The 12,896-nt window shown below is 32.0% G+C and overlaps 2 protein-coding genes and 1 long non-coding RNA gene across 3 annotated transcripts; all 3 read right to left on the minus strand.

The window, feature by feature from the left end:
• Positions 1-530: 530 nt before the first annotated feature.
• Positions 531-2,310, minus strand: LOC145323317 (ligand-gated ion channel 50-like). The gene is made up of 2 exons (XM_080165746.1): positions 1,926-2,310; positions 531-1,826 (listed from the first exon to the last, which is right to left on the minus strand). Exons 1-2 carry the CDS (start codon positions 2,244-2,246, stop codon positions 666-668), a joined length of 1,482 nt encoding a protein of 493 aa, XP_080021872.1. The 5' UTR covers positions 2,247-2,310; the 3' UTR covers positions 531-665.
• A 55-nt stretch (positions 2,311-2,365) lies between these two features.
• Positions 2,366-3,152, minus strand: LOC145323028 (uncharacterized). Its single transcript, XM_080165415.1, has 3 exons — positions 3,011-3,152; positions 2,550-2,752; positions 2,366-2,374 (listed from the first exon to the last, which is right to left on the minus strand). The coding sequence occupies exons 1-3, from the start codon at positions 3,123-3,125 to the stop codon at positions 2,366-2,368; spliced, it is 327 nt and encodes a 108-aa protein (XP_080021541.1). The 5' UTR covers positions 3,126-3,152.
• Positions 3,153-5,590: 2,438 nt separating this feature from the next.
• On the minus strand, positions 5,591-6,660 carry LOC145323439 (uncharacterized). The gene is made up of 3 exons (XR_013880981.1): positions 6,617-6,660; positions 6,388-6,466; positions 5,591-5,632 (listed from the first exon to the last, which is right to left on the minus strand). It is a non-coding gene; the product is annotated as an uncharacterized LOC145323439 (long non-coding RNA).
• Positions 6,661-12,896: the final 6,236 nt, after the last annotated feature.

Raw genomic sequence — 12,896 nt, forward strand, 5'->3', positions numbered from 1 at the left:
AAAAATTTTATTATTGTTTGCTACTTTTTAACATTTAGATACAAAAAATAGTTGATTTAGTATTAAAACACATTTTAATTAAAATTTAATATACATTTTTAAAATAGTGCCAATAAAGTTATCATTTAATATTCTAGAAATATTGATTTTTTCTCATTACACAAAACTAATAGTTGAAGTTATTCATTTTTCAACTACATTTTAAGTGTATATATTAATTTGAAAGAAAAAAGGGTATGTTTTTTTTTATTTATTAAAGACAAGCCGTAAAAAAAATAGTCATTAAGTTGGTATTAATTGCTTTACAGAAAAATGGCTAATGAAATTATAAAAGCTAGGTTTTTGATTAAAGAAATAAAAATTTATTGTACATCAAAATAATGTTTTGGTTAAAAGATTTTATGAATGTGATTTTAACTATGGAATAACAAAATACAGAGATTTGTTTTATTAAAATATAGCATAGGTATTTTGTTCAAACTGTTTCTGAATATTTATTAGGTGCATTTAATCATAAACAAATCAAATATCTTTTGATGAATAATTAGGTTTTGAAAAGCTGAACCATTTCAAGTGCAATGTAATAAAAAGATTTGTAATGGAAAAAATCTCTATGTTTGACCTCAGGTTTGATAAACAAACACAATATTTTTCTATTAGGGAGTTTAAAGGCCATAATAGATTCTCATTCCATAGATCCAATAGGCAACACAAAAGATTATAAACAGTACAGGCATCAGACACTGTAAAAACATCAAGATGTATCTACCTATCTTCATTCTCCTCTTTGATTCTTTCTTTGTGACCACTGCCTTGATAGAATGACAGAGTATGACTATGACTGGGTAGAACAAGATAACAATCATCCAGACATCAATCAGTTTCACATATGTTGAGGCTGGGGCTGAATTAAAGGTTGATATAAAGATTGATCCAAGAGTCATTAGAATTGAGGCATTGATTCCGATGATACCTTCAAGAGAGCTTATTTCATCATAGTAGTTGGTGAGCTGGTTGATCATTACCAGGAGCATTGTGGGCAAGAAGGTGTTCAGAACCATTGGCTTAAAGTCTCTTTGAAACTCAATTGTCATAGTGACAGCTGGTATCCCACCATTAGTGTATTCAACAAAAGAATTGCTCATGTTAATGGCAAATGTACTGAAGGCATTAATCAAATTGATTACCTCGTGATTTATCTTTACTTGATCTGATCTTATGGAGATAAGCTGAAGGCTAATGTTACAAATTTGAGTGTCGAATGGGTAGTTTATCCAGTTGTAGGCACAAATAAAGTCAATGGTCAACTTTTGATGCTTGAGAATTTTTACATTGTTGCCAGGATATATGAAGGTGTTCCTCTTGTCAATATATTCCGAGAAAAATATAGCACTGTCATTTAATGACAGTTGTAGCAGAGCTTTTGAATCTGATGACATTAGGGCAGTTTCCTCAAAGAATTTTGTAGGATAGAGGGAGAAATTTGGAATCCAAATATTTCTCCACTCATTATTTTGAACTGCATTCTCTTTTTCTTGTAAGTTGCGAAATAGTAACCGAGGATCCACCCACTCAACTTGTAATTCAAATTGTATTGTGAAGTAAGATTCCATGTCATCAACTTTTAGGATATTAATCAGATTAATGGTCACTTCAAGATCCAGTTTTTCATAATCAGATGCTACTGGTACAAATGGATTATAACCTTTAGGAATGTGAAGTAGGTTACAGTCAATTTCATCCTCTCCATTAGCACAGTCAGACAGCTGATTACAGTGTGCAAATCTGTCTAAGCATATACCATCATCACAGCTAAAGTCTGATCTCTGAAAAATATTTTGAAAATTAAACTTTAACATAAGAGATACAATATAAAATAAAACATTCTATGATCTTAAATATTTTTTATTTCACAAAACAGTTACCTCACATGCATTGATGTTTAAATCTATCACTTCTTTTGTGCCAACATCCTCCCAGGATTGAAGTCCAATGGGCAAGTTTGTAGAACTCATTGAAAGTAAAGACTTAAATTGGATATCCTTCATTTCCCAAGTTTCTCCAACTCTAACAATTCTGTGTCCACTGGGGCTGAGCAGTTTAAAATCCTCTTCTGGGTCAGAATTGCCAAACTTAACTATAAATTCAGGATCAGCTTTGTTAAGATATCTCAGTGTTTGTTTCACTTGAGCTAGATTGTGAAGAGTAAATGTTGGAACTTTTTCAAAATAACATGATGTAAACATATTTTCATTACAAGGTGTATCTTCAATGTGAACCAAATCTCCTGAGAAAACTATACAGGATGAATCTTTTCCTTCACTTGGATATCCCTCTTTAAATTGTAAATCAGTCTGGCTCAGGTTTATATTTCCTAAAGAAACATAAGTGCTATTCGTATTATCTTTTAGAATAAACCCAGTCCAATAATTGTTTCCAGTGTTTTCTTTAATCTCTGGAAATATGTTCTTGAGGGTGTCATTGTAAACATGGATAGTGGATTGAAATGCCTTACAGACTGTATCAGAGGATTTAAAATCTCTTCTTACTGGTAAGATTGCTGTAGTTGGTCCAACTATACCATTGATTGCAGGTCTTCCATTTGAGGTTAAAAACTTAGGACAATAAGTTTCTAGAGGTTGAGTTTCGACGATAATTCCTCTTAGATCTGGAGTAAATTGTTTCCATTGTAGAAGATTGCCATCTCTTTGTTCAATTGGTTTGCAAGAAGTGAAATTCTTCATTACATCATCTAAAAAAAGGTATCATAAAATATTTTTTTTCTATTGTCAGTAACATTTAAGAAATAATGAAATAGGGTTAATCAAAATTAAAATTATTTAAATTATTTTGAAAAGCTCTCTTGTGAAGCCAGAAAAAATCAGTGTACTGAAGAAAAAAATTATAATTTTTAGAATAAAAATCTCAAAAAAACATCCAAAATAACTAAGAACATTAAAGAGGAATCTTTAATTTAGACTGATAATAGATTTAGAGGTTGTGAACTTACTTGTCATCCTAAAATCCCAAAGGTTTATATCTGAAATTTTGCCAACACTCTGAATCATCATACCATTACCAATAAGAGATTTTTTCTGACCAACATAATCAACCTGTACATTCATTTCAGCAACACTCTCACCATCACTTTACACAATTATATCCTTTATTTTTTTTTTCATTAAAAATTAAATATACATAAGTATATATTTTTAATCTGCAGTTGCAGTGGGCCTATACACTTCAAAGGGCTGTTTGATTTTATTATTAATTTTCTATACAAGGATTTCATAAATATTTGTTGCATTTGTTGTTGGAAGTTTTAGAGACCTTAATGCCAATGGATCTTAACAGATATCCACTTAACCAGTAGGCTATTTTAATTTATCTTTAACTAGCGGCTACGCCCTTAGAGGCCTCTAGTGGCATTTAAATGTTTTCTATTTTAAATATCTAATTTGAGAAATAATTTGTCTATGGTCAATCAGCTTTTAAATTCATGTTTCTATGCAGCGCCACTACGCTACGTAGAGACATTCATACGCTAACGACACAATGCGGCAGGAATATTTCAATTTTTTCCGATTTTATTGTGATTTCTCTTGGGAGGGTGGTGGTACCCTCCCCCAAAATAGTTATAAACCTTCCCAGAACCCTATTAATCTACCCTATTAAGAAGAACCCGATTGGTTCAGCGGTAAGCGAGATCCTTCGACACAGACACACAGATACACAGACACACAAACAAACATCCTGTTACTTTAGTATAAGGATTATAACATTGAATTGTTATCATTTAAATGTAATTATTGATATTTGTGTCCCTGATCACAATAATCTTTGGTCCAGGAAACTCTAAATAAAATGAGTAGTCTTTAGTTTTTCTAATTTACTCTTGTCATTTTATCAAAATAATTTTACCTACTGCCATACAGAAACTGTGCCATTCATGAGGTGTTACAGGCAAATCAACATGTCCCCCCTAAGAATAAATCTATATTGGTATAGTAAACAACCCTAATATGATCACAACTGATAGTAAAATCAGGAAGAAAAATTGAATTATCCTTTTTCAAACTGGTCAAAACATTCAGGATAGGTCTGACATAGGGCAACTAGTTGTTTTTAAAGATCTTAAGGAACTTACAGACATTTTGCAGTGGCTTTGTCCCTTGCTTTCTTTAACAAAGAACAAAGTCAGTCCAAGGGTTGGAGATCAATTAGTACAGACAAACAAACACAAACTCAGAGAGACATCATATTTCTATTTATATAATCCTTATTTCCTGGATGTCTGTCAGTTTGTACTGAAGGATCTGGCTAACCGCAGAACCAATACGGTTTTCCTTTACAGAGTAGCTTCTCATAGGTCCTGGGAAAGTTTATATCTATATAGCCTTGAAAAATAAAAAAAAACGCCACTTTGCAGATATTTTCATCAAAACCTGATTTTAAAATAGATTGAAAAGAAACCGCTAGTGCTTATCAAAAAGGATTACCTTATATCTGAATATTCCTACAAAATATTTTTTATAGGCCTCATCTTCATCAAGTTTTAACTGAAACAGTGGATCCATACTGGTTTTATTATTTATTTTTATTAATGAAGCTTTTCAACATTGAGGTGTTGTTCAAACGCCCTACCAGTTTTAACATGATTTTCTCTGGTACTAATTAGGAGAGAAATCAAATATATAGGTATAGATGCATATATCAGACTAATACCACACTAATTGTATTATATTCATTTTGGACTTAGATTTATGCAAAAGATAGTCAGCCAAAATCTTAAATAGATATTCTTATGGATCCTTGTTATAACAAGGATGACAATATCCATAAAAGCGAAGCTCTGACATGGTAGGACAAACGGACATTAACACTTTTCAATGTATAATGTCAGAACTGAATAATCAGAATGCGAATGTATAAGAGTCAAAGCAAAGTTGTAGGTAAATTTGTTGAAAAACTGCTTGATACAGGATAATGATTATGGACATACTTACATTTTAAGGACTTGATTATAGAGTTGCTTCGCTTATAATATTATACTTGTTGTCCTAGAAATCAGTATACCAAAAATCAGACCAATCGGATAATTAGGTCACATACAAATTTGTTGTTAAAAATGTAAAAAAAATCAACATGTTTAAAATGGACGTACGGACATTTTGGTAATGATTATAGAGTTGCTACGCTTTCTAAATCTTACCTAACTACTAAAGGAATCACCATGCAAAATTTGAAATCGATAGGACAATTCAAATTAACGAAAAAAGCTATCCATGACGGACGGACGGACCGACCCTAAATATAGAAAAGCTTTGCTTTTAAAAAGAATTAGATCTATTTCATGTGTTTACATACTAAATAAAGAATGAAACCTTATGTATCTTATTGTTTTCTATGGGACTCTGTAAAGTGTTTTTTTATTCTACAAACTAGTCTTTGAATTTATTATATTTGACAAATGTTTTGTTTTAGTCTAAATACATAAAATAACCCTATAAAATAACCATATAACATCTAATTTAAGTTTTAAAAAAATAATATTATCATTTATTAATCATGATTATTTATCATAAATAAAATCCTTAGTATTGATCTTTTTCCAAATCCTTCAACCATAAACCTGAACATATTCAAAATTACAATTTAAATCTCTGGAAGACGACATTCCAAACAATACAATTAATCCTGACATAACTCAAGAGCAATAAACTCAAAATTTGTAGCACCATCTAGGTAAAGGTTAACTTTGTAACATTAAGAATAAGTAAAATTAAATTAAATTAAAAATATTCTAGTATCAAAATAACATTAAACAATCAAAATTTAACAGGACCTATCATTATGGTTGTCATTGATGTTACTTTTGTTAAAGCATTTTACAGATTGGGTCCTATCATATTAGAGATCTAGGTGGTAAAGAAACTTAAGATAATCTTTTCTCAACAATAACATTAAATGGTTTATCAGATCATCTTTTTTGGGGTAAATAAGTCCACTTTTCACACAAAGTACCCTATTAGACATAGAAAAAACAAGGATGACAACATCCACAAAAGCGAAGCACTGAAACGGTAGGACAAACGGACATTCTGGTAATGATTATAGAGTTGCTACGCTTTCTAAATCGTACCTAACTACTAAAGGAATCACCATGCATAGTTTGAAATCGATAGGACAATTCTAACATGCCTAACTTAACGAAAAAAACTATCCGTTACGGACGGACGGTCGGACGTACGGACGGACGGACCGACCCTAACTATAGAAAAGCTTCGCTTTTGATAACTCCACCTATACTTATTTTCAATTTAATTCTTGAAGTAGTAAATGAGATGAAATAATAACAGCAACAAAGTTTAACATTATGTTTGTAACCTTAAGCAAACAGTGAAATCTGTGATGTTTACATCTGCATCTGTTGTCCATTTCTTGTCCGACCAATAGTCAGCCGTTCCTGCAAATAAGATATACTCAACTTGTTTACGGATATTAAAATAATTCATACAAATTTTGACTTCTTTCTATATAAATACCCGTTTCATTATATAAAGTAGCGTCTAACAGTCAATCAACCATTTGATTTCATGACCTTTCAGTATTTTACCTGTTACTCGACTTTTCCAATTTGTAACATCTTCACCAAGAACTAAATGAAAATTTAATTCAAATTATACCAAAAAAAAAAAAAAAAACTCAGAAGGACGGTCAAACGAACAATGACTCCCTGTAGAGTGTCAGAACTTTATAAGCAGAACATCAATTTGTAATTCTAAAGAAAAGTGTACATAATTTTGTTGCAAAATTGCGTAAATACAGGATATAGTAAAAAGTTAAAAATCATTATATTTAAATGGACGTACATAATTTCTTGTAAATAACGATGATAGAGTTGGTAGCATCCTTAATTGTACCTGACTGGCCTATCAAGTTTAAGAATCATTAGGACAATTCTAACATCTCGAAATTAACAAAAAAGCTGACCGTTACAGATGCACAAACAGAACACAGTAATAGTGTCTGACTGATTATGACGTAACAAAAAAAATTAGCCAATGAGAGGCCACTATAAATTTTACCATTGGTCAATAACGGCCTCTCATTGGCTAATTTTTTTTTGTTACGTCATAATCAGTCAGACACTATTACTGTGTTCAAAAGCTTCGTTAAAAAAAAAACTGTTTTAAATCACCTTTGTATGGTGTAAAGAAAAATACCAAGAAGCAGACATGTAACATTCTCATTAAAATCATTTTAACAGAATCTAAAATGTGTAAATTTGGGAACGAAAAAATTCTTAGGTCATTAAAAGGTCAAGAATTTAAAACCAGTCATAATTTTCCAAAATAAAGTATTTAAAGGTATGTAAAACCTTCTGCTAACGTTGTTTGTAAACAAAAAGACATAAAAAATTCTCTGTTTAATTATATTTTATATTTGACATGATAACGACATGCGATTTATTTTACAGTAACAGTTTAAAATATTTTCAGACTGACCAACAGAAAAACATACATTATTATCTTTTCCAGTTTGGCTTCAAAACCAAAAATATCCTCTGGATTAGAACCAGTTCTCAGCCAATCATAAAAAATCATGTATAGCATCGTATAACAGACAATTTTCCAAAAATATTAAAATAAAACTGGATTTAATCTTATACTTTTTTCATTTTAACATACGCGGAAAGCTGTCCATAATACGATGCATGACTATTATATTATATCTAATAAAAGATATTTTATACTAATTGGCCTTAGTGAATTATTCCAACAACTAATTCTACACAAAAAAATATGTTTACAATTTTTCTAAATTTTATTGAAAACAACTTCTTTTCAATGTGTTTTTGTTATTATTTAATTACTTTATGAAAAGACCTTCATGACACAATTAACTGAATAACCATATTTAATGTAAAGTTATTGATTTATTGATTATAGAATTTAATTGAGTTTTTTGTTGGTATCATCAAATGTAATGGGGATGAGAGCCGCAAATTTCTTTATAAACAAGACCGTAAGCGGCCATAATATAAAAAAATTGTACAATTTATTTTTGACCTTTTCAAAATAATCTTATGATTTAGATTTGCCCTTGGAGAGGGGGGGGGGGGAATTTTCCTGGTGCCACACGGGTAAGGTACTGTCGCACCCTCACGCAAATAACTTTAAACCTGCCATAGACTAACATTAAACTTCGCTTAAAATTGGGGAACAACCACTAGATCTTAGCATACATACAAACACAACTTACTAAATTTTAATTGGCGGATGCTCACCCAGCATCTGAGAGCTCCGCATACGAAGCTGGGGATAGGGAGAATAGAAAAATAAAATAAACCATAAAATTTCTTTTCAATAACTACAATTACATATAATTTTGTTAATAAGTAATTTAACGCAAATTATAGTTAATGTCAAATGGCTTTGTGTATATTAATGGGTTATATTAAAAACAAGTATGACAACAACCATGAAAGCAAAGCTCTGAAACGGTAGGACAGAACAACATTAACTCTTGCAGAGTGTCAGACTCAGAACTGAAAATGCAAAAAATAAATGTTATGAAAAAATTAGGTGCTTGCTTACATGTGAAGACCGGAGCACCGAACCCCCCACCCCCCCCCCGCTTAGTTTTGACAAAAATCAAAAATAAGGGGGGGTAGTTTTTTAATCCCCCGCTTAGTTTTGACAAAAATCAAAAAAAAGGGGGGGGGGGTAGTTTTTAACCCCCCCCCCTTATTTTTGATTTTCTTCAAAATCATGTATAGCATCGTTATACAGTGAAAAAACTACCCCCCCCCCCCCTTATTTTTGATTTTCTTCAAAATTAAGGGGGGGGGGGGTAGTTTTTTCACTGTATAACACGCCAGAAAGTTGAGTGAGGTAAATCAAGTAAATCCAGTATACCAGAGGGGAAACCATATTACAGGGATATTCATGTTTTAGGGCATAATTTCCTTATTTATTGACTGATTTTAGTAGTTGATGTATCCCTGAACAGAAAATAAGGAGGAGGGGGGCCAGTAAAAGGTTTTAATTTTGTGCGCTGGTGAGTCTGAATAAGTTTAAATTTGAGGAACTCATTTCCTTTAACGTTTCCACCAATCATGTTGTGTGTTTAAAAAGTTTAAATATAGATATTGTAACTATCATTGTGACTTTTTTTGCGTGCACTGTTGATGAGAGATGTTTATTGTCGGGTGGGTACTCAAATTTTCAAAATTTCAAAAAAACTTTTTATAATCACTTGAAAAAAAAATCTGCTTTGCTATTGGCTATTGGGGGGAAAGGAGATTATGGTATTGGCTAAAAAATGCAACCAATGAAAACTCTCTTGTGACTCACTTCACTATGTCAGGGTATGGGGGGGGGAAATTGGAGTGGCCGCACGAAAGAGCGCGGGATTTCAGTGAGTACACACAGAAAACATTTAAATATTAAAGTTTCACATTAAAAACCGTAGAGTTTTCTAATATTTGCGCCAAGATGTTTACCAAAACTATGGCCGGGAAACCCATCCACGATACCAACAGTATTAAATTTAAATGAATATCTCAATTATCCTATTTAGGAAATAAAAATATTTTCAAAATTGAGAAGTTCCCCCTGAAAACGAACATCTGTGGCCACAGCGCTTGGCTCCCTAGCCTATAACCTAACCTAACCTAGTCTAAAATAGTTTTTTTAAATTTTAAAATTAGAGTACCCCCCACAATGAACATATGTGGCTGCAGTGCTCAGCTCCCTAGCCTATAAATTAACCTTACCTAACCTAAAAGTAAAGAAATAGTCCCCTTCCCTCCCTTTTTCCCCTTTCCCCCATTCCCCCTTCCCTATAAAAAGACTTCTAATGTATTCCCCTAAAGATTACCTTTCCAAAAACACATCAATCACTAAATTTGGACAATAAATAACAAGTCTATGGTGAAAAGTAAAGAAATTGTCCCCTTCCTTCCCTTTTCCCCCCTTTCCCCCTCAGTCCCCATGAAAACACTTCTAATATATATTATTTAAGACTACCTGTTCAGGGATACATCAATTACTAAAATCAGTCAATAAATAAGGAAATTATGCCCCAAAACATGAATATCCCTGTAATAAGGTTTCCTTTCTGGTATACTGGATTTACTTGATTTACCTCACTCAACTTTCTGGCGTGTTATACAGTGAAAAAACTACCCCCCCCCCCTTAATTTTGAAGAAAATCAAAAATAAGGGGGGGGGGGGGTAGTTTTTTCACTGTATAACGATGCTATACATGATTTTGAAGAAAATCAAAAATAAGGGGGGGGGGTTAAAAACTACCCCCCCCCCCTTTTTTTTGATTTTTGTCAAAACTAAGCGGGGGATTAAAAAACTACCCCCCCTTATTTTTGATTTTTGTCAAAACTAAGCGGGGGGGGGGGGTGGGGGGTTCGGTGCTCCGGTCTTCACATGTAAGCAAGCACCTAATTTTTTCATAACATTTACTTTTTGGTAACGATCTTATAGAGTTGCGCTTTCTAAGTAGTACCTAACTGTTATATGAATCATCATGCAAAGTTTAAAATCGATAGGACTATTCTAACTTTTTCAAATAAACGAGAAGAGCTAACCGTTACGGACGTACGGACTGACCCTTATTATATAAAAGCTTCGCTTTAAAAATTATAATTAATGCCTTTCAGAAATTAAAAGAATTACGTCGTGAAAATTTTTAGTACCAAGGATATTCTACAACTCATGTTCGTTTGTCTCCAAACTTTGGACAAACTAGCGCGGCGTAAAGGTGGGCGTATCCTGATTGTATAGTACTTGCACAACTGACTGCTTGCTTGGTACATTGGTTTTCTTTTTAACGTTATTCAAACAAGGATGACCACATCCATAAGTAGCGAAGCTAAAAAAGTGATGGATATACATCGAGAAAAAAACTGGTCTACAGAGTATGTCATGAAAAACTTGAATAAAATTAATCACGAAACCTTTTAAAAATAAATAATGGTCTTTTGAAGCATTCAGCTAATATAAAAAACGTGAAAATCTAGGAATCGATTTAGCACATAGCAAGTCTTATTAAAACTTTTTAAAAATATGTAGAATGTTGACTTAGTTATTCCCTAAAATTCCAGCAGTTTATCTTCATCAGTAGTCGAGGAAATCTAAAAAAAAACTAGGAATCGATCTAGCACCCAAACCAATAAGCATATCTTAATGTGTAAAATGTAAACTTATATATTCAATCCCTGACAATGTCAGTTGTCTATATTGAATAAGGTTTTAAAAAAATTATGAAAACTGAAAATGCTAGTAATCGATCTAGCACCCCAACTAATATACATATCTTAATGAAACTTAGTGAAAATATGTAGAATGTGAATTTATTTATTCCTTGAAAATTTTAGTTGTCTGTCTTGACAAAGAGTCGAGGAAAATACAAAAACTTAAAAATCTAGGAATCGATCTAGCACCCCAATTAACATACATGTGGACAAACAATGTTTAGTTCAGATAAACATATGTAAGTCATGGAAATAATATGATACAATGTTTCTTAACCTAAAGTCATAATAAGACGACTTTAGTTTTCTCCTTAATTAATTCTTTGTAGATAAAAAAAGATAAGTTTATAATATGTAATGCAGTTAATCTTATTCCCAAATTTTGGAATAAATTTCAGTCCTTAATTATTTGTTAATATTGGGGAGAATACTTAAATTAATTTCACTGCCATTGTCATTTTCCTAACCTTAACTGGAATACAAGAATCAATATATGCAGCGAAAAGTTTGATATATAGCATAGATCTAAAGATCTGTAGATTACAATTAGTGGTTGAAACGTTTAGGCACTCAACTAAATAAAACAACCAACAAAAATTCATTCCTCAAGTCATCAAAGTTATGAAGCCAACAAATAAGAAAACTATACTATAAACATTTGGGGACACGTTTAATTGACAGCCCATTGTCCCTCCTCTCTCTGAATATATAGAGCAAATCCCACAATCAAGATTTGCCAGCCTAAATAATTCCATTATATGAAAGTAACACGATGTTTGTCCGTCCGTCTATGTGTTTGTACTGACTATCTTGCTAACAGATGTACTGATATAACTCTCCTTTACATAAAAGCTTCTTAAATGGTCTTATTTTTGAGAAATTGTGCATCTGAACTCTCACAAGATTCCTTTTGGTACGTTTATTTATAAAATGATAGGAAAAAAGGTTAGGGCCAAATAGTTTTTCTTCAGATTTCTTATTTTTTGTCATCAAAATATTTCAGCTTTTACATGTATAATTTTCTTATCATCTATTGTTCTATTCCTGAAACCATGAAAATAGACTAGACACATAAAAATTGAATTAGAAAGCACAAAACTATAATATCTAAACTTACAACCTACTTACAAAATATAAAATTATGCTTTTATAAGAATAATCCCTTAAATACACAGAGGAGCGTCCGTCTACATAAAAGGATGTTTGCCTTCATCAAGATAAACATAAAGTCATAATATCTTTATTATGACGGACTACGTTTCTGTCAATGGCATGTCAGCCAAGACCACTTGTTGAATTATGTCGCGTTAAATAATAGTACGTCGGGTTAAATGCCATTCTCTGTCTTTCTTTAATTTTACCTTTTTCTCTTTCTTTCTTTCTCTCTCTCTCTCTCTCTCTCTCTCTCTCTCTCTCTCTCTCTCTCTCACTCTCTCTCTCTCTTTCTCTCTCTTCTCTCTCTCTCTCTCTCTCTCTCTCTCTTTCTCTTTCCTTCCCCTCTCTTTTTTTCTTTTATCTCTTTCTCTCTCTTTCTCTGTCTCTCTATCATTTAATGTATAACTTTTGAAGATGGTTCGTTACAAATGGACGAAGTCATTCTTTCTTTTGATAAAATTTGCAT

The sequence above is a fragment of the Acartia tonsa genome, chromosome 6 (genome assembly GCF_053477335.1).
Source record: "Acartia tonsa isolate MP-2025a chromosome 6, ASM5347733v1, whole genome shotgun sequence".
Classification (NCBI taxonomy): Eukaryota; Metazoa; Arthropoda; class Copepoda; order Calanoida; family Acartiidae; genus Acartia; species Acartia tonsa.

What these genes read in the sequence shown, in the direction of transcription:
- LOC145323317 (XM_080165746.1), bottom strand. Translation starts at nt 2,246, where the DNA reads ATGTTTACATCATGTTATTTTGAAAAAGTTCCAACATTTACTCTTCAC. An exon ending in TAAACATCAATGCATGTGAG is followed by an intron (nt 1,827 to 1,925) that starts GTAACTGTTTTG and finishes AATATTTTTCAG; the next exon opens with AGATCAGACTTTAGCTGTGA.
- LOC145323028 (XM_080165415.1), bottom strand. Translation starts at nt 3,125, where the DNA reads ATGAATGTACAGGTTGATTATGTTGGTCAGAAAAAATCTCTTATTGGT. An exon ending in TTGGGATTTTAGGATGACAA is followed by an intron (nt 2,753 to 3,010) that starts GTAAGTTCACAA and finishes ACCTTTTTTTAG; the next exon opens with ATGATGTAATGAAGAATTTC.